Here is a 17,175-nt window from a genome sequence, read left to right as displayed (position 1 = left end):
CTAGGGAAAAACAAGAGTGAGCTTCCAAAGGATCTTTCTACTACGAAAAATACACAGTAGCTTTTTTTCCCTTACACTATCCCCTCTCCCCCAATTTCAGATGGCATCCTTAAATGCTCTGGACCAGGCGTAGAGAACATGGTGCCCTCCAGGCGTTGTTGGGCTACAACTCCCATCATCTCTGACCGGTGGTCATGCTGGCTGGGGCTGGTGGGAGCCGGAGTCCAACAATGGCTGCAGAGTATCACGTAGAAGTCAGTTTCTCGAGTATATACTTTGGAGTTTGCAAGACATCCTCAGAACACACCTGCTGCAATCCTGATAAGCATCAGCTAGTGGTTCACAATTTGCCAGCTACAGAAACCATAAAACCAGTTTGTTTGTTTCTTAGACCAGAGGCACTCTGAGTTTTATTCATTTCTTACTTCCTAAAAAGAACTGGGATTCTGTACCCGCACCAAGCCTTATGAGGAACGGCTGAAGGAGTTGGGTATGTTTAGCCTGAAAAGAGGAGACTGAGGGGAGATATGATCTCCAAAGATCTTCAAGTATCTCAAGGGTTGTGACATGGAATAGGGAACAGGCTTGCTTTCTCCTGCTTTGGAGAGGAGGACTCAAGCCAGTGGCTTCAAGTTACAAGAAAAAAGATTCCTTCTGACAGTACGAGCTGTTTGACAGTGGAATGGACTCCCTTGGGAGGTAGTTGACTCTCCTTCCTTGGAGGTTTCTAAGCAGAGGTTGGATTGCCACCTGTCATGGATGCTTTAGTTGAGATTCCTGCATTTCATGGGGTTGGACTAGATGACCCTTGGGGTCCCTTCCAACTTTACAATCCTATGATTCTGTGATCCTCAATACCAGGGGTCAGCAAACTTTTTCAGCAGGGGGCCGGTCTACTGTCCCTCAGACCTTGTGGGGGGCCAGACTATATTTTGAAAAAACAAAATGAACGAATTTCTTTGCCCCACAAATAACCCAGAGATGCATTTTAAATAAAAGGACACATTCTACTCATGTAAAAACACGCTAATTCCCGGATCAACTGTGGGCCAGTTTGAGAAGGTGATTGGGCTGCATCTGGCCCCGGGGGCTTAGTTTGCCTCAATACAGACATTGGAAAAAGTGGATTTCTTGATCCTAGCCCAGATTCTGGTGGAATGGATATCACTTCATACTAGAACTCTCTCGAGGACCCAGATTCTGTTCCAGTCAGTGATGGGCAGTCAGCATCACTTCCTGGTGGTGGTCTCCCAGGAACTTCATCCGTCTTTTGATTAGCAGTTAGCTCCATGTCATCTGCCAAGTTTCAACTTCAAGAAGCACATGTGAGACCGAGTTGCTCTTGTGCAGGATCTCCACAGGAGTCTAATTAACCCATTGGAGCAATGGGTTGGAGCTGCATTGCCACCAGGAACAGACTCTAAGCTGCTTTGTTCTTATTTATTTGTAGCGTTTCATTATTAACATTTATGCCTAACAAGATAAATAAAGCCCCATGCAACCCTCTGCCCCCCCCATGGTGAATTATACCTGAAGAGGCTTCGGGTTTTGATCCACAGGTGTGATGAGGATCACGATTTCAGATTCTATGCTGAAGTATCCAAAAACATCACACTGTGGCACAGACACATGGAGGCGGATCTTTTGAAGTATTTCAAGGACAGTGATTGGCCTTTTGTTAGTTATCTGGAAGAAGAATGACGTTTCTGAACCATTTATGACATTTTACAAAATTGTGTTAATCTGTTAGAGAGATCATAAGCTGGTATCGTTAGGAAATAAGATGCCTTTTCCATCTGAAAAGACATTTGTACTTGGCAAATCTCTATGGATGGAATGGAAATGAAATGCATCTTATTTTTCTTAACCCTATTAACTTTTCATCCATTACAGAAAGTACACCTTTCTGACAACTCCACACTCAATAATATATAAACAAAACTGGTGTTTTGTTTATGCCAATTAGTTGGCAGGTAGCCTTCAATATCCATGCCCATTGCAGATATAGGCTGCACAGTGCACATGCAAGAGCTTTCCTTTATTTATTTATGACTAAGATCATAGCAGGGACCCAGGTGGCGCTGTGGGTTAAACCACAGAGTCTTGGGCTTGATGATTAGAAGGTCGGCGGTTCGAATCCGTGACGGGGTGAGCTCCCGTTGCTCGGTCCCAGCTCCTGCCCACCTAGCAGTTCGAAAGCACATCAAAGTGCAAGTAGATAAATAGGGACCGCTCCAGCGGGAAGGAAAACGGCGTTTCTGTGCGCTGCTCTGGTTTGCCAGAAGCAGCTTTGTCATGCAGACAAACGCCGGCTCCCTTGGCCTATAGAGCGAGATGAGCGCCGCAACCCCAGAGTCGGACACGACTGGACCTGATGGTCAGGGGCCCCTTTACCTTTAAGATCATAGCATCCACTAGTAAAGCCTTGTTTGAACTCACCCCATTTTAATTGCGGCTGTAAATTCCACTGAATGCCTTTTCAGACAGAAGTGGGTGCTGGACTACAGCCAGTGCTATTTTTCTAGAAAAAGAGTGCCAGAACTCACTACGAAGGTTTCCTTCAATCTCTTAGAATGGCAATGGCGCTCACCTGAGAGTTTCTGGCTGAAAAGAATCCCTACATGATACTATAAAATTGTCATATGAAAACTTGAAGCACTTACCCTGGCGAAGGTATCCAGCTTTTCTTTATCATACAAGACCCTGAGTATTGCAGCATACAGAGAACAGCAAGCTCCTGCACAACAAGCAGACCCCCAGAGAGAGAGACAGAGTTGAGTGACTTGTAAAAGGAATGTACAGCTTATGGGTTCATCTTGTGTTCTCTAAAAATGCCAGAGGACTGTAAGGATCCTGTTGGGTGTTACTGAAGGCCCATCTATCCAACATCCTGCTTCGCACAGGGATCAGCCAGATGCAAAACATGAAGGCAACGGTCCTTTCATGGACATAGCTGCATACATGTCATCAAGCTGGAATGTGTGCAGGCAGAGGAGAGTGACCAGGGGGATAAAGTGACTGGAAAGCAAGCCTTATGGGGAACGGTGGAGGAGAGAAGACTGAGAGAATGCAGGATAGTGTGTTCAAATATCTGAAAGGCTGTCACATGGAAGACAGAGCCAGAGGGTAAGAACAAGCTAAGGGATTCAAATTACAAGAAAGGAGATGCCAAATAAACCTGAGAAAGAACATTCTGACCAAGTTTTGCTTTGTTTTCTCAGTTGTATTTATGATGTTACTGTTAAAAAAGTAACATAATAATAATAATAAGAAAAAGAAGAAGAAGAAGAAGAAGAAGAAGTAAAAATATTCATTTTTCAAAAAGAAAAAGAAAGACAATTCTAACAGTAAGCACTGTTTGATAGTGGAATAGACCCCCTCGGAAGGTGATGGACTCTCCTTCATTGGAGTTTTTAAAACAGATGTTGGATGACCATCTGTCTCAGGTTGTTTAGCTGTGATTCCTGCATTGCAGGGGGTTGGACTAGATGGCCATGGGGGAACCAACTCTACAATTCTTTGATTTTATGGCTAATAAAAGAATTGGAGGCAGGGATGCTCTCATAGTTCCTTAGCAGGTCTAATTCTCTAAGCTTATACCATATAAGATAATACCCATAAACCCGTCTTATGGCAGCTGATTCTTTAAGTTAGAAATATGTTGAAAGAAGAAGGAAAATGAACAGTTCACGGATTCTATGACGACTGCTGCTCTAAACATTTGTAACTCAAGCACAAGCCAGGGCTTGAGTGCACATCAGGTTTACACAGGGCAAATTTGTATGGTGTTGGTTTGCAGGATGGGCACCTTTCTGTACATGACTTGTGCTGAACTGCACTTGAATCCTCAAATTTACACAGCAGTAGGAGTCAGTGTGAGAACTATCTCCGGATTTGTCGGATTGCTTTTCTTCCACAGTAGAGGGGAGAAAGACTGCACTGGAGGGCCATACCTCCCCAAGGTGAAAACAGAAAATGTATGATTGTGGGTTCACCCAAGAGCTCTTCCCACTAGATTGTCTATCAGGAAATCTAATACAGGTAAGCAAGGCACCCAAAACTACGCTCCTTCTAATAGGTCCCACTTCACTACTTTTCTGTGGCTGCCTTTCAGAATATCAATATCTGTTTTCTGACCTGGTGGGGTAACTGACTTGTATCCAGTTGCTGCAAGACGAGGACAAGTAACAGACGCACATTCTCCTTGATAACTGTAGTCAGAAAGGACTCCTACAGCTTGACAAGGTCCCTTGTAATCTATCGCCACACGATCAGAATACGCAGCGCACACGCTGTTGTAGGTTTCACCATTATGGCCACACACCAGATCAACTGATTTGCAAAATGACTGGGAAATGGAACAAAGTGGAAAATGGAAACAGTATAGATCTATAATTCTTAGCAAATTAAATGCATAATGTCATCTCTGAAACTACTCAGCAAACTATACAATAACCTTCCAACACTTAGGTCTGTTCGGAAACTGGATAAAAATAAATTAAAGTTCTGTTCCACCTTTCTCCCAAAATAACCTAAGCTAGCAAACACCAAAATGATAAATAAAAATACTATTAAAAATAAAATGAACATGTATTGGAAACCTCTAAAAACATGAACATTTGATAATGCCTAAAACAGACACATGCCCTCACAGTTAACAGTGTCAAAGTTGCCAGAAACAGTATCTTTCAGCCAGCAAATGCCTGGGGGAACAGGAATGTTTTAAAGTTATTCCTAAAAGTTAATAATTAGAGAAACAGCTGGGCATTTCGCATGGTTCCCTACCAATTGTGGGGCCTGAAACTGTTGATACTGGGGGAAGTGACTTGAATAAGCCACTTCAGGGTGGAAAAAAGCAGTTGTGTGAGAACTCTAAGCCTACTGGGAAAGTGAACAGCTATGGACTTCAGGTCATACCTCATGATACATCTGCTTCATGTTGCGCCTTTTCAGGTTATGGACGCACCAAACCCGGAAGTCCCGGAACGGGTTACTTCCGGGTTTGGCGCATCTGTAACCTGCGTGCATGCGCAGAAGCGCTAAATCGCACTTTGGGCATGCGCAGAAGCGCTGCATTGCGTCATGCGCGTGCACAGATGCGGCGCTTTATGTTGCAGCCTTTTCATGTTGTGAACGGGCCACTGGAACGGATCCCCTTTGCAACATGAGGTACCACTGTAGTAAAATCATTGTTTCACGCTGTCATTAACCCTTCTTTGGGCTTTGTGAATGCCTGCAGGTCACAGTAGTTCAAATTTAAAAGAATTGTGGAAAAAAGCATCTTGAATGATGCCAGAAACAAAGGAAAGCTGAAGAACCTTCCTATAATACTGTGCTGAATTGCTTTCAACTGTAGACTGCAAACTATCTTCCTCCTAGCTAGTATGATCTCTTACAATCCCCAGGACATCATAAAAATAGCAGATACTATATATGTGGTGCATCCCATACCATGCAAAAGGGATACCTACTTATGTTTTTGACAGGGAGCCCCAATGGGCTGTTTGACATGGCTACACATTGGCTCAACAGTAATAATTTTTAAAGCCACAGAGAGAAAGCAGACAAAATGCCTAAGATGATGCTCAGCTATACTATTTGAGTGCAGGTGGAGAATCAAATGAATGAACACTCCCCTAAATAGAATACTCCTTACATGTATAAAACTTGCAAGAAGGCTGGAAGTTAGTTTTATCTTTGACATGCACTTCTGCACATCTGAGAAGCATTTTTATGGAGGTGGGTTCAAACACCTGACCCAGTCTGAAATTGTATAATCAACTAACATATATTAGGTGGTATTAATACTCCCAATACTTTGGTTTCTACTATTATAGTTATAGTAGTACTATAAAAATCAAGATGGAGTTTGAGGAGTAACAGAAGTTCCAAATCAGTAATTTGACCTTAAAGCCCCAGAAGGACTGTGCCATTATCCACAGTGACTAGCAGTTTCAGCTGAGGTGGCACAGTGCAAATAAATGCCTTTTTAATAAAATACACCGTGCATTCAAATTCTCTCACCTGGTTAAATATACACAGAGGAAGCACAAAGCATGAAAACTGACCCAGAGAGGAACATGTTTGGTTGGGCCCACCTTAACAGTACAGACAATAAAAACCATATTTAAGTAATGTGAAAGACTATTCCATACCTGACATGGACCTTTGTATGATACACTTTTCCCTTTTTGGTGTAGAACACATGGACTGCTATATTCTATATTGTCTGTATCACAAACAGGATCTCGCAATTGGTCACCACAACTGAATTGTCTGGGCACACATTCATATTGGTTACATCCAAACTTCTCAAAACTCGTTAAGCAAACCTGTGGCTTTGGTATACATCTGGATTAAATAATAATTTCATGTTATTTGTTATTTTTCCAAGAAATAAAAAAGCAGATTGAGATAATTTTGAAAAAAGCAGGGGTTAACGCTGGCTCCAAAAGAGTGTCAGAAAAGTAATATGCCAGAAATATTTAAGTACCCAGTTGCATTACAAACGCAAAAAGAATGCCAGCCTTCTATAAACCTAAGAATTTATGCTGTTCTTGCAGACAGAAGGGCACTGCATATGTAGTTTTATGCTTCACTTCCAGGGTGCAGGGTGAAAGATCACATCCTCTGAGGTGGGACCTCTCACCACTCTCCCAATAGCAAATCTATGGCAACCAACTACTTACAAAAAATAACATAATAGGAAGGAAACTGCAAGAAAAAACAAGTGGAAAAAATCGAAATCTCCTCTTGAAAATGATCCATGTACAAGTTAAGCAGAACACCTACTGACTGATATAGAGACTAGTTCGAATTCATCCTTGTCTGTATGTAAGACAAAATATGTTATGGCACAACTGAATTTTTATTAGCAAGCTAATCTCCTAGAGTGCTACAGACTTTCTTAAATATTTACCTCTGATTTTTAAGGCAGGGATTAGGGTTGCAAGGATCCTTGGAGATGCAGGATCCAAATTCAAACTGATTGTCCTGAAGCCCAACACAACGTGCTATACATACGCTTGGATAGGTACGACCGTTCTGTCCACACACTGGGACAAACTGATCAGCACAGTTACATGGCAGACCTGAAAGAGTTAAAGCTCTTGTTAGGAACTTGCAGATTCCCAAAGAGGCTGGAATTCTGAGGTCTGTGCTCCTAATATCTATAGCATAAGTGCAGAATAGCAGGTCTGATTTGAACGGCCATGATCCAACACAGAGTTTAACCACACTTAAGCCCACTGAAATAAAAGAATTTAATCGCACAGCTGGGGGGGGGGCATGGCTCTTCTTTTTAAAATCTGTTAAAGGAAGACATGAACATTTGTTTATTATCAAAGTTATGGGATTTGCTTTGCATTTAACTGCTGGATTCTGAATACTGGACAAGCCACTGAATTGTCTTCAATAGCAGCCTCAAAGAGCTGCTACAGGGAATATCTGGGCAAAGTACAGCCAGGAAATAAAACACACCACACACACAAATCCTACCTGTAATGTCATGCTCATCATCTGAGTTGTATTCATTTAAACACTGGCGAGTGGAGCATATCAGATTCCCAGCAAAACAAGAACAGACATTGCAATCTATTTTGAAAGATTTCCCGTGGCCTTAAAATAAAACAAATGCATTAATAAAGAGCCGCTTCAGGGAAAAGCAGAAACAACAGTCTGCACCCATACTGGGAGCAAAACTCTCCACCTGGATGGTCCCAGGGGAAGAGGGTGGGGAGGAAAGAGGAATAGCCGGACAAAGACAAAAGGTGGCAGGCAAGAGAACTATTGCCCCTGCTCTGTCACCCTGCACATCCTCAGAAAAAGCATGGTGGGGAAAAGGCCCCAAGGTGCCCCCAGTTACTCTGGACCCCCCTTGCTCTCCCCCACGTATATAACTTCACCTACCTAGGGAAGCTAGCTAGGAACAAAACTTTTAACAACCACCAAGTCTAAGACACTGAAGATCCCAACATAAACTTTGCTTCCTGAGAACAGGAAATTTCCAGAGCTTAATAATCTTCAACAGGACATACCTTTTCTTTCCCCTCCAACAATGCATGATTTCTGGAGGTCAACACAGTGCAGTTCCATACAGTTTTCCAGCAGCCCACTCTGGCCACACGTGCAGATCTTATAGCAACCAACATCTCCTGCCGAGGACGGAACCTGGATGAGGGTACCTTGGCGGACAATGAAATCGGAAGCTTCGCCCAACTTGCAGCCTGTGCAAAGATGGCAAAGTGTTACTGAACAACAGACCATTATGTTCCAGGAATATTTAAAGGCTTTTACATAGCAAGAAAGACTACACATGAACAAAATTATTCTGGGAAAAGGTATAGCATATTACTTTACATTTGAAGGTACATAAGAAATTGGAAGGCAGAATCGTTTCTTTTGCAGAAATGTGTCTTCAAGAGCAAGAACCACCAATGTTTATTTATTTATTAATTCAATAAATTCTATCCTGCTCTTACAATGTATTAGAAATTAATTAGAGATTAAAGATGTCTCACCTCAAGCCCACCATGTTTATGCAGACAATAAATCTCTCTGAATTCATTGGGATTTACTTTATAGTTCAAAAGGTTAGCCTTGCAGTCTAACACCTCAGTCTTAAACACATTTACTTGGGAAAGGCCTCACGGGAGGTTTATTTTATTTTATTTTTATATGTTACCTTTCTAAACAAAAAATCTGTCAGTTTGCATTTCTTAGTACAGCAAGTATTGATCTGATGTGTAGAGATCTTTCCTATTCTAATTAATTCAAGAGGGTTCTTTCTGGAAGCTTCTCTGTGTGAAAGAAACTGTGCATGCAAACGAAAGCTTATACCCAGAACAAACTTAGTTGGTCTCTATGGTGCTACTGGACAATTTTTTAATTTAAACAAGAAGCAGGTTCATGATGTTTGGGTTATTTCTTCAGAGAAGCCGGGTGCAGCTGGCTTGAACTGGTCCTGTTATCTTTTCTGTCAAGGTCATGCTGATTATAACAGTAAGGCCAGAAGGAGCCTGGGTTTCACTCTTCTCTGTCTCTCTTTCCTTCTCGTGTGTTGTTCTATATATAGTGTTAAGTGTCTTATTGTAAGTTATTTGCTTAAACTGAAGAGTTAGGTCTGCTGCAACGGCATTTCTTATGGACAGTGCCAATTGTGAATGTATTGGATTTGTGACCATTATGCTCATTTGCCTTCAGTAGCAGTAAAGCTCTGCTGGGTGAAATACAATTGCCTTTGGTCTGTTTTTTGGAATCCTGCAACGTATTTAAGTTTTTACTCTGCTAACTATGCGCTGGAGTTCTGCTCTGTATCAATATTGAGTAGAATACCTGACAAAATCATCCAAGGCAGTTGACTTATTAAAGTAAGAGTATGTTAACTGTAATCAAATAAAACAGCTCCCTCTCATAACTCCCAAAGAACAATTCAAACAACAAATTATATAAAATATTCATTAATAAAAACAGCCATAAAAGATTTCCACACATGAATAACACTGCCTATCTCAGTGTTTCTCAACCTTTTTTGGGCCACGGCACACTTGTTCCGTGAAAAAAATCACGAGGCACACCACCATTAAAAAGGTTAAAAAATTTAACTCTGTGCCGCCCTATATTATAATTATGACTGTAAGAAACACTTGCCAAATATTGCTTTCCGGCGGGTTAGCGTTGCGTATTGGCGGCTGCCAGGCTCGTTTGCACTGAGCTTTGGGAAAGAGGAGGAGAAATATTGCTTTCTGGCGGGTTAGTGATGTTTATTGGCGGCCGCCAGGCACGTGACAATGCAAATCGCCCTTCTCGTCGCCGCACGTCGCGGCACACCAGCCAGCGTCTCGCGGCACACTAGTGTGCCGCGGAACAGCGGTTGAGAAACGCTGGCCTATCTAAAAGCCACCTGAAAAAGAAACTATCGGTGGCGGATGCCAAAGGACACATAGGAAAAGGCCTCTCTTGTGCCCACCATTCTCAGTTAACTAGGCAATGGGCAAACCAGGAGAGCCTTAATATCAATTCTGAAAATTCTAATGTTGTTCTTGGATTATCAGAATCCTACATACAGTTAACAGAGTTCTTTCTAAAAACAAACCTGCAAATATAGCTGGGAGTGCAACAATTGTATTACTTACCCTGTATACAAAAATAAGGAAGACACGGTTCCCCAGCCTGACATCCTTTTCTATTTACTTCACATAACTGATTGGCAGCACAAGGGTTTGGGTTACAGGGGTGTGTGACATCATCCACAATGTTCCCTAAAGTGCTTGGGCCTGAAAAGACAAGGGAGTTAAATAGAGGTCATCTACAGAGCAGAAAACAAAGTGGTGACATGGTAGCCTAGTTCACATATACAGTGGTACCTTGGTTTAAGAACCGCTCAGTTTATGAAAAACTTTCATTAAGAATGCTGCAAACCTGGAAGTAGGTGTTTTGGTTTGTGAACTTTGCCTTGGAAGCAGAAAATGTTCCGCTTCCTGTTGAGTGAAAATTGAGTCCCCTGCTGCTATGGGAAAGCATGCCTTGGTTTAAGAGCGCTTTGGTTCAAGAACAGGCTTCCGGAATGGATTAAGTTCGTAAACCAAGGCACCACTGTAATGCTAAACCACTGTGTGCATATAAGCTTCTGCAAACCAGAGCAAAGCCTCAAGGCTCCACTCCAGCACATATACCAGCACATGGAGCCTTCAAAAGGACAATATGTGTGGACTCTCCGCTCCCTTACCAGGGCAAAAAGACTGATACTGATGAATTGGAAAAATAAAAATGTGGCTCCTTTCTATGATTGGATTGAAGACCTATCCAAACGCACAACATACAAACAACTTGCATATAAACGCAGACTTGCCGTGGACAAATTCAATGACATTTGGAATCCCTTCTTACAAACACTGTAATAGGTTAAAATCTGGTGAATTACAGTAACGACTTTGTAAAGTATAGAGTTCTGGTTTACTTCCCTTTCCTTCTTTACTTTGCCTTCTACATGGGTGCTGTCGCCCTTTCATTTATGTCTCACCACGCTGGGTGCACATATAATTATGTCTTTTTCTAACTTTCAATAAAGAAGAAGAAAAGATTGCTGAGTGGCATGTAAAGTGCCTGACAGCTCCTTCCTAGACTTCTTTGTGCATCAGGCTGCACGGTGCTTCACGAGTTAAGCCAGTTAAGGGAGATCAAAAAGTGAGGCTGCACATGCTCAGAGTATTTTCTTTTTCTTTATCAATAAAATGTTTTGTGTTTTTTTTTAAAAAAAAGCTCAAGTACTCCCCCTCATCTTCCTGTGTTGTCGGGAGGAGGGGGCAAACATGTAGGGGGTTGGACTAGACACTGCCAACCTTACAATCCCTTCTAACTCTAGTTCTATGATTCTGCTTTTTAATAATTCTGTAGACACGTTTCTGAATGTTAGTTCTTCAGTACAGGCGTCCCTCCACTTGGGGGTTATGTTCTGGGCCCCCGCGCACATAAGTGAAAATTGCATTAAGTGGGGAGCACCCTCTAAAAAGCCTGTTTTTTTCCTGCTCTCCTGCTCTCCGTCCCGCTCTCTCTCCACACAACTGTCTCTTCAAGTAGAGTTGAAGCCCTGGGGCTGCTGGGAGGCTGGAGCACTTGGGAACACAGCTGCTGCTGCTGCTCTGCTACCATGTGAATCAGCTGCTAGGCGGGGAGGCCAAGCAGCCTAAACAAAGCCCTGCTGTGCCTCTGGTCTCTTTAGGGCTTCGTCTGCCCTCACTGAAATCTGCTCCAGGCACCAGGGAGGGTATCTTCATGAAGAGAAGAAGAAGAAGAGTTTGGATTTGATATCCCACTTTATCACTACCCAAAGGAGTCTCAAAGCAGCTAACAATCTCCTTTCCCCTCCTCCCCCACAACAGACACCCTTTGAGGTGAGTGGGGCTGAGAGACTTCAGAGAAGCATGACTAGCCCAAGGTCACCCAGCAGCTGCATGTGGAGGAGCGGAGACGCGAACCCGGTTCCCCAGATTACGAGTCTAGCGCTCTTAACCACTACACCACACTGGCTCTCTCCTACCATTTCCTGGTTTGAATCTATTCATCTACTAACTTCCCACCACTGCGTTGATAAGTGAGGGGATGCCTGTACTTACGAACATATGTATCTAAAGGTATGCAAGTCTCCAAGTCATCGGTTGGAGACAGAAGTTCACAGACGCTTTCGGCCATGTGTCCCTCAGGAAATTTGCTTAAATCTCCACATTTCTTGAGAATTTCCACGCAATCTGACCTTCAGAAACAAGAAAGTATTTACACATTACACACATGTACACTGCTCAGACTGCATAGCCAAGTTAATCCAATAAATTCTCTCTACCCCTAATACACATCCTGGTCTAATTCTAAGAACCCTTTTAAACTGTTCTTCTAAATACCCCCAATATATTGGCCTTAGTTTAAGATTATATTTCCATAGTCTCAAAATTAGGTTGTTCTGCTTCAGTTTTTATTCTTGTTAAAACAGATTTATGCCCCGGCTGCTCTACTGTAAATTCTGAATACTTAAAAATCAATCAATCAATCAACTAGTGCCCATCTAATCCTGCTCTCACTGCAGCCATCTGGATGCAGGAATCTCCTCTCCTGCAGTTTCCAGCAACTGGTGTTCAGAAGCACCTTGCCACCCACTTACTTGCAGATTATGCTCCCTCTAGATTTACTATGACACGGCTTTATCTGCAGTGAACAAGCAATCGCCTTCCACATTTCCGGCTGGCATTTCTTAATATCAAGAACAGGGATATTGATAAATGGCATCTTAATTGTTCCTTTCTCCCAAAGTTTCATGTCATTCATGGCTCCTTGGTCTGATTGGGCATTGCAGCTCCTGAAGAGTTCCGTTGGCCTTTAAGGAAAGATACAGTATGTAGTCATAGAGAAAATGCTTTTGAACTAAATATGAACGTTTATTCAGGCCAGGGAGTGAATACCACCGTCTCCTAACAAATCAATGGTCAGAGAGTTGTTGGTGCTAAGTCCCTTCCCGGAGGATACATCAGACTTGTGTGCAGGGAACTGCCCCCCTCAACCGCCACTGGAGAAGTGAAAAGCGGCTGCACCAGATTCCGGCAAGATCTTGTGAGAGCCCCGTGAGATTGTGTGGAGGCTTCTGCTGGGGCTGTCACAAGATCTCACAGGGCTTGCATGAGATCTTGCTGCGATCCAGTAGCCGCAGCCACACAGCACTGGTAAATGAGGCTTCAGCGGGGGGTGGCAAAGGGGGTCAGATGGTACACACACAACGCAGGATCTTCCCACTTTGGCTCGGGTGGTGAAACAGGATGGGCCACCTCTGCTTGTGTGCCCTGAGGGAAGGTGAAAGTGAGGAAGCCCAAGCCAGGAAGCTTGTGACATCAGCTCCTGAAGAAATGGTCATCAGTCAGCTTGAAAGGATTCTGTACTTCTCTATAGTTTATGCCATTTATTTATTTTAGTATTTCAAAATTGAAAAACCACCTTGGGTGCCTTGCCAGGAACGTGCAGTACATAAACACAAGTGATAAATAATAGATTATTAATATTATGGAAGTCAAAGCCCAGCATTCTGAGGGCAAATAAGTTAAGAATCAATTCTTAATATGTGTCAAATTAAGGGGCACAATACATTATTAAGCATGTTAAACCCATAATATGTATTATTATTAAAATACACATAATAAAACACACCTTGGCACAGAAATCATTCTATCTTTAAATCAAAATACTGTATAGTATTATAACAAGAACTTATAACCACAGTGATACAGCTGAGACATATATCAATGAGAATAATATAAGCAGTTGAATAGTATACAGTATTGATATTTCATATTCCATTATGAGTGAACTCTTTTCAGTAAAGTTGTCTGGAGAACATCATTTCCTTAAAGTCCTTATAATATGAATGTTTTGCTAGAAATGCTACAATTTAAACTCACTTATCCCAGGGCAATGCTGAAGTTCTCGAGTTCAAAAATGCTGTTGTTACTTGCCTTGCAACAGTAGGTGACCTATTCACCATTGCTAAATCTCCCTGAAAGTATGTTCCTTTACATGCCTGAGAAGCAATATTTTCATGTGATGAGAAAGAGAAATGCTCAGAATCAGCCTTTTTAAAAGACTGTTTCATTCGACAAAATGAAACGGAAAAACCCTAGGCTAGTAACCAATACAGTCGTACCTTGGAAGTCAAGCAGAATCTGTTCCAGAAGCCCGTTCGACTTCCAAAACATTCCAACTTCCAAAGCGCGGCTTCCAATTGGCAGCAGGAAGCTCCTGCAGCCAATCAGAAGCTGCGGAAGCCCTGCTGGACGTTCGGCTTCTGAAAGAACATTCGAAAACCAGAACACTCACTTCTGGTTTTCGATCGCTCTGGAGCCAAAATGTTTGACTCCCAAGGTGTTTGGGAGCCGAAGTACAACTGTACATGTAAACCAGCCCCTATAAATCTAAAAGTAAACGCATAATCAAAAATGATACATTTGTAATCTATTGGCATAATATATAATCATGGTTATCTAAATTTTCAATCACAGTAAAAGCAGAGAGTTAGCAGGCTCAGTGGTTGGAAGAAGGTCCAGCTCTCTTCTTCCAGCACCCAATAACATCTTTCAACATCCCTTTTAAACCGACCATGTTCAAAATGAAAGGGGGGGGGGAGTTCTCCAAATGCCACATTACCCAGTAAACTATACCAGCTCTTCCTAATTATACATTTCATCCAAAAACAATATATTCTGAAGAAAATACTCAAGTGTACCTTTCCTACCTGTTATTAAAATTAGTGCAGTAAGATAGATTTCTACAGCCCAGCTGACAAGGTTCACGTACATCTGCTAAACAGGTCAACATGGAAACTTCGACTGGGTTATACTCACAAAAGCGATCAAATTCTTGCCAGCTCTGTGTATTGCCCCAGCTGCTGCTATAAAGTTTAGTGCATAAATCTCTGTGGATAAAGAAACACAAGGGAATAAAATGACAACAAAACCTTGGATTATAATTGTCACAGGGGATGCGTTGAGACTACTCTAGAGTAACGACTCTCCAGACCTTTGCCTTTTCATGCTTTTATTAAGTGCAGGTTTTTACAGTGCTAGAGCTATACAGGACACATGCTCTCAGTCGGACCCAGAACCCTGGAATGGCGCGCTCCGCGTCTTCTTCCAACATAAGAGTCTGGGCACCCCAAATCTCCTCCCTCGCTTCCTCCTGCGTAATTCCGGAACCAGAGGGAAAAAGGGTCTCCTTTCCATGTTTTCCTTCTCCCCCTCTTCCCCCCCCCCTCTCTTCCTCTCCCTCATGCAGCAGAGGCTCTGCTATCCTGCCAGAGCCCCGTCTCCTCTCTCCTCCTTCCTCACTGGACTCTTCCCCCTCCCCACTGGCGCCGCTGCTGGTGGAGGAACTGCTCCTCAGGATGGGGGGGGGCTCTCTGTACTCTTTCCCCCTCACAATAATGCTTATGATTCAACTCACAAGATGTATTGCTCAAAATATGGTGTTCCTATATCATGGAAAACATATGCAATTCTCTCAAGGTTACTGGATGTAGTTGATCCAGTAATTACATAGCTGCCAAGTCTCCCGTTTTTAGCGGGAAACCCCCGTATTTAAATCCATTTCCCGCTGGCAGCCTGGATCGTAAAATATCCCTTAAATCTCCCGGATTTTAAAGGAAGCAGCTCCTCTCCCTGAAGCTTCCCCTCCCCTCCCTCTTCCCCAGAAGCAGCCGCTTGCAAAGGCACCATCTTCCCCAGCCGAGCGAGCAAGCGAACAAACCATGACCTCCCTCTCTCCCCTCACCCCCAAAAAGCAGCCTCCTCCTTTGCCCTGCCTCCGCATGCGTTTCTGCATCTACATTCTGCGTTTCTGATCGACAGGTCGATCAGGATCGACTCGATGCCTAGGACGTTCCAGTCGATCGTGATCTCCTTTTCCTTTGCTTTTGCCTAAGAAGCAAGAGCACCTGGCCCCGCCCCCTCTCCCCTCCCTGCATTTTCTCCTGATCTCTGGAACGGAAGACGGGAAGACGGAGTTTTTGCTGTGAGGCAGGTTGCTTTCACAGCGATCTTTTGGTGAGCGACTAATCCCTTCCCCCTTAAATTTTCTCAGAACACCCACAAAACGGAACAAACTTTCCTCCCTGAACCCCAATAAAACAGGGCTTAAAATGGGGGACTCCCTCTCTCTAAAAAAGCTAAACAGCTTTGACCCAAACCCCCAAAAACAGGGAGGAGATTTTTAAAATCACTGCCAGATTTCAATTCTGAAAGTAGATCGCAGTGCTTATCTTGCATCTCTTTTTCCTCCCTGTGCAGTGCTGTATATTGTGTGCAGAAAAGGAGGAATCTGGAGGGTGTGTGTTGGGGTGATTTGCACATCCACCCTTTTGTATGTGCCATCATGTTCTTAGGGTGAGTTATGTGTGGTTGCTTTTGCCTGCCATTTAGACAGCTGCCCCTTTTAAGCCTCTGCATTGGCAAAATTCTGTTGCTGAATAATAGCAATAATAATTAAGCAGGTGTTTTAACTCTCTCAAAGTCTTATTGCATTTTTTTAATGGGGGGGAATCATGGTTACAGGTGCTATAGGGAAGAGTGATAAGCTTATTGATATGCATAAACTGCTACTTTCCAAAGATCAATAAGCATTTAAATCATGATTATTTCCCTAAAAGCAGCGTTGTTAGGAACGTACTTTGTGTACAGCCCAGAGACTTTAAAATAGAAAACTGGGAACCTGAAGTCTTGAGCTATTTTGTTGGCTGGTGGGGGGGAGTCCTGGCTCTATTAAAACCTGTGGCAAAATTCCCATTTGACCTCCTTGGGGGGTAGAATTTAATCTGTTTCAGTTTGGCCTTGGGAGAAAAAGCAGAGTAGAATCTTCCTTTTCCTTGTGGTGAGAGAGGGGTCAGCAACCTTTTTCAGCAGGGGGGCGGACTATATTTTTTTTTGGGGGGGGGGGAATGAACAAATTTCTATGCCCCACAAATAACCCAGAGATGCATTTTAAATAAAAGCACACATTCTACTCATGTAAAAGTGGGGACACTGAAAAAAGACTGTATGCAGGTGGGATGAAATGGTCCAGACCTTTGGAGTCAATGCTAGATTAAGTTGTGTGGAGGGAATATTAAAGCTGCCATCTGATACACATTTATTTGGGGGAAAGCCCACG

General features: G+C 42.9%; 1 protein-coding gene across 1 annotated transcript in view; it reads right to left on the bottom strand.

The window, feature by feature from the left end:
* The window catches only part of RECK (reversion inducing cysteine rich protein with kazal motifs), a 42,073-nt gene that overhangs the window by 2,674 nt on the left and 22,224 nt on the right, over nt 1-17,175 (bottom strand). The window contains exons 10-20 of the mRNA XM_035134735.3: nt 14,768-14,947; nt 12,653-12,865; nt 12,114-12,250; nt 10,134-10,274; nt 8,037-8,225; nt 7,498-7,617; nt 6,920-7,091; nt 6,156-6,351; nt 4,138-4,348; nt 2,664-2,737; nt 1,531-1,686 (exon numbers count right to left, since the gene is read on the bottom strand). Coding sequence (XP_034990626.3) covers nt 1,531-1,686; nt 2,664-2,737; nt 4,138-4,348; nt 6,156-6,351; nt 6,920-7,091; nt 7,498-7,617; nt 8,037-8,225; nt 10,134-10,274; nt 12,114-12,250; nt 12,653-12,865; nt 14,768-14,947 — 1,789 coding nt within the window. The remainder of the gene's footprint in view (nt 1-1,530; nt 1,687-2,663; nt 2,738-4,137; nt 4,349-6,155; nt 6,352-6,919; nt 7,092-7,497; nt 7,618-8,036; nt 8,226-10,133; nt 10,275-12,113; nt 12,251-12,652; nt 12,866-14,767; nt 14,948-17,175) is intronic.

This window comes from Zootoca vivipara, chromosome 12, assembly GCF_965207765.1.
Source record: "Zootoca vivipara chromosome 12, rZooViv2.hap1.1, whole genome shotgun sequence".
NCBI lineage: Eukaryota > Metazoa > Chordata > Lepidosauria > Squamata > Lacertidae > Zootoca > Zootoca vivipara.
This window is presented reverse-complemented; position numbering and strand designations above follow the sequence as displayed.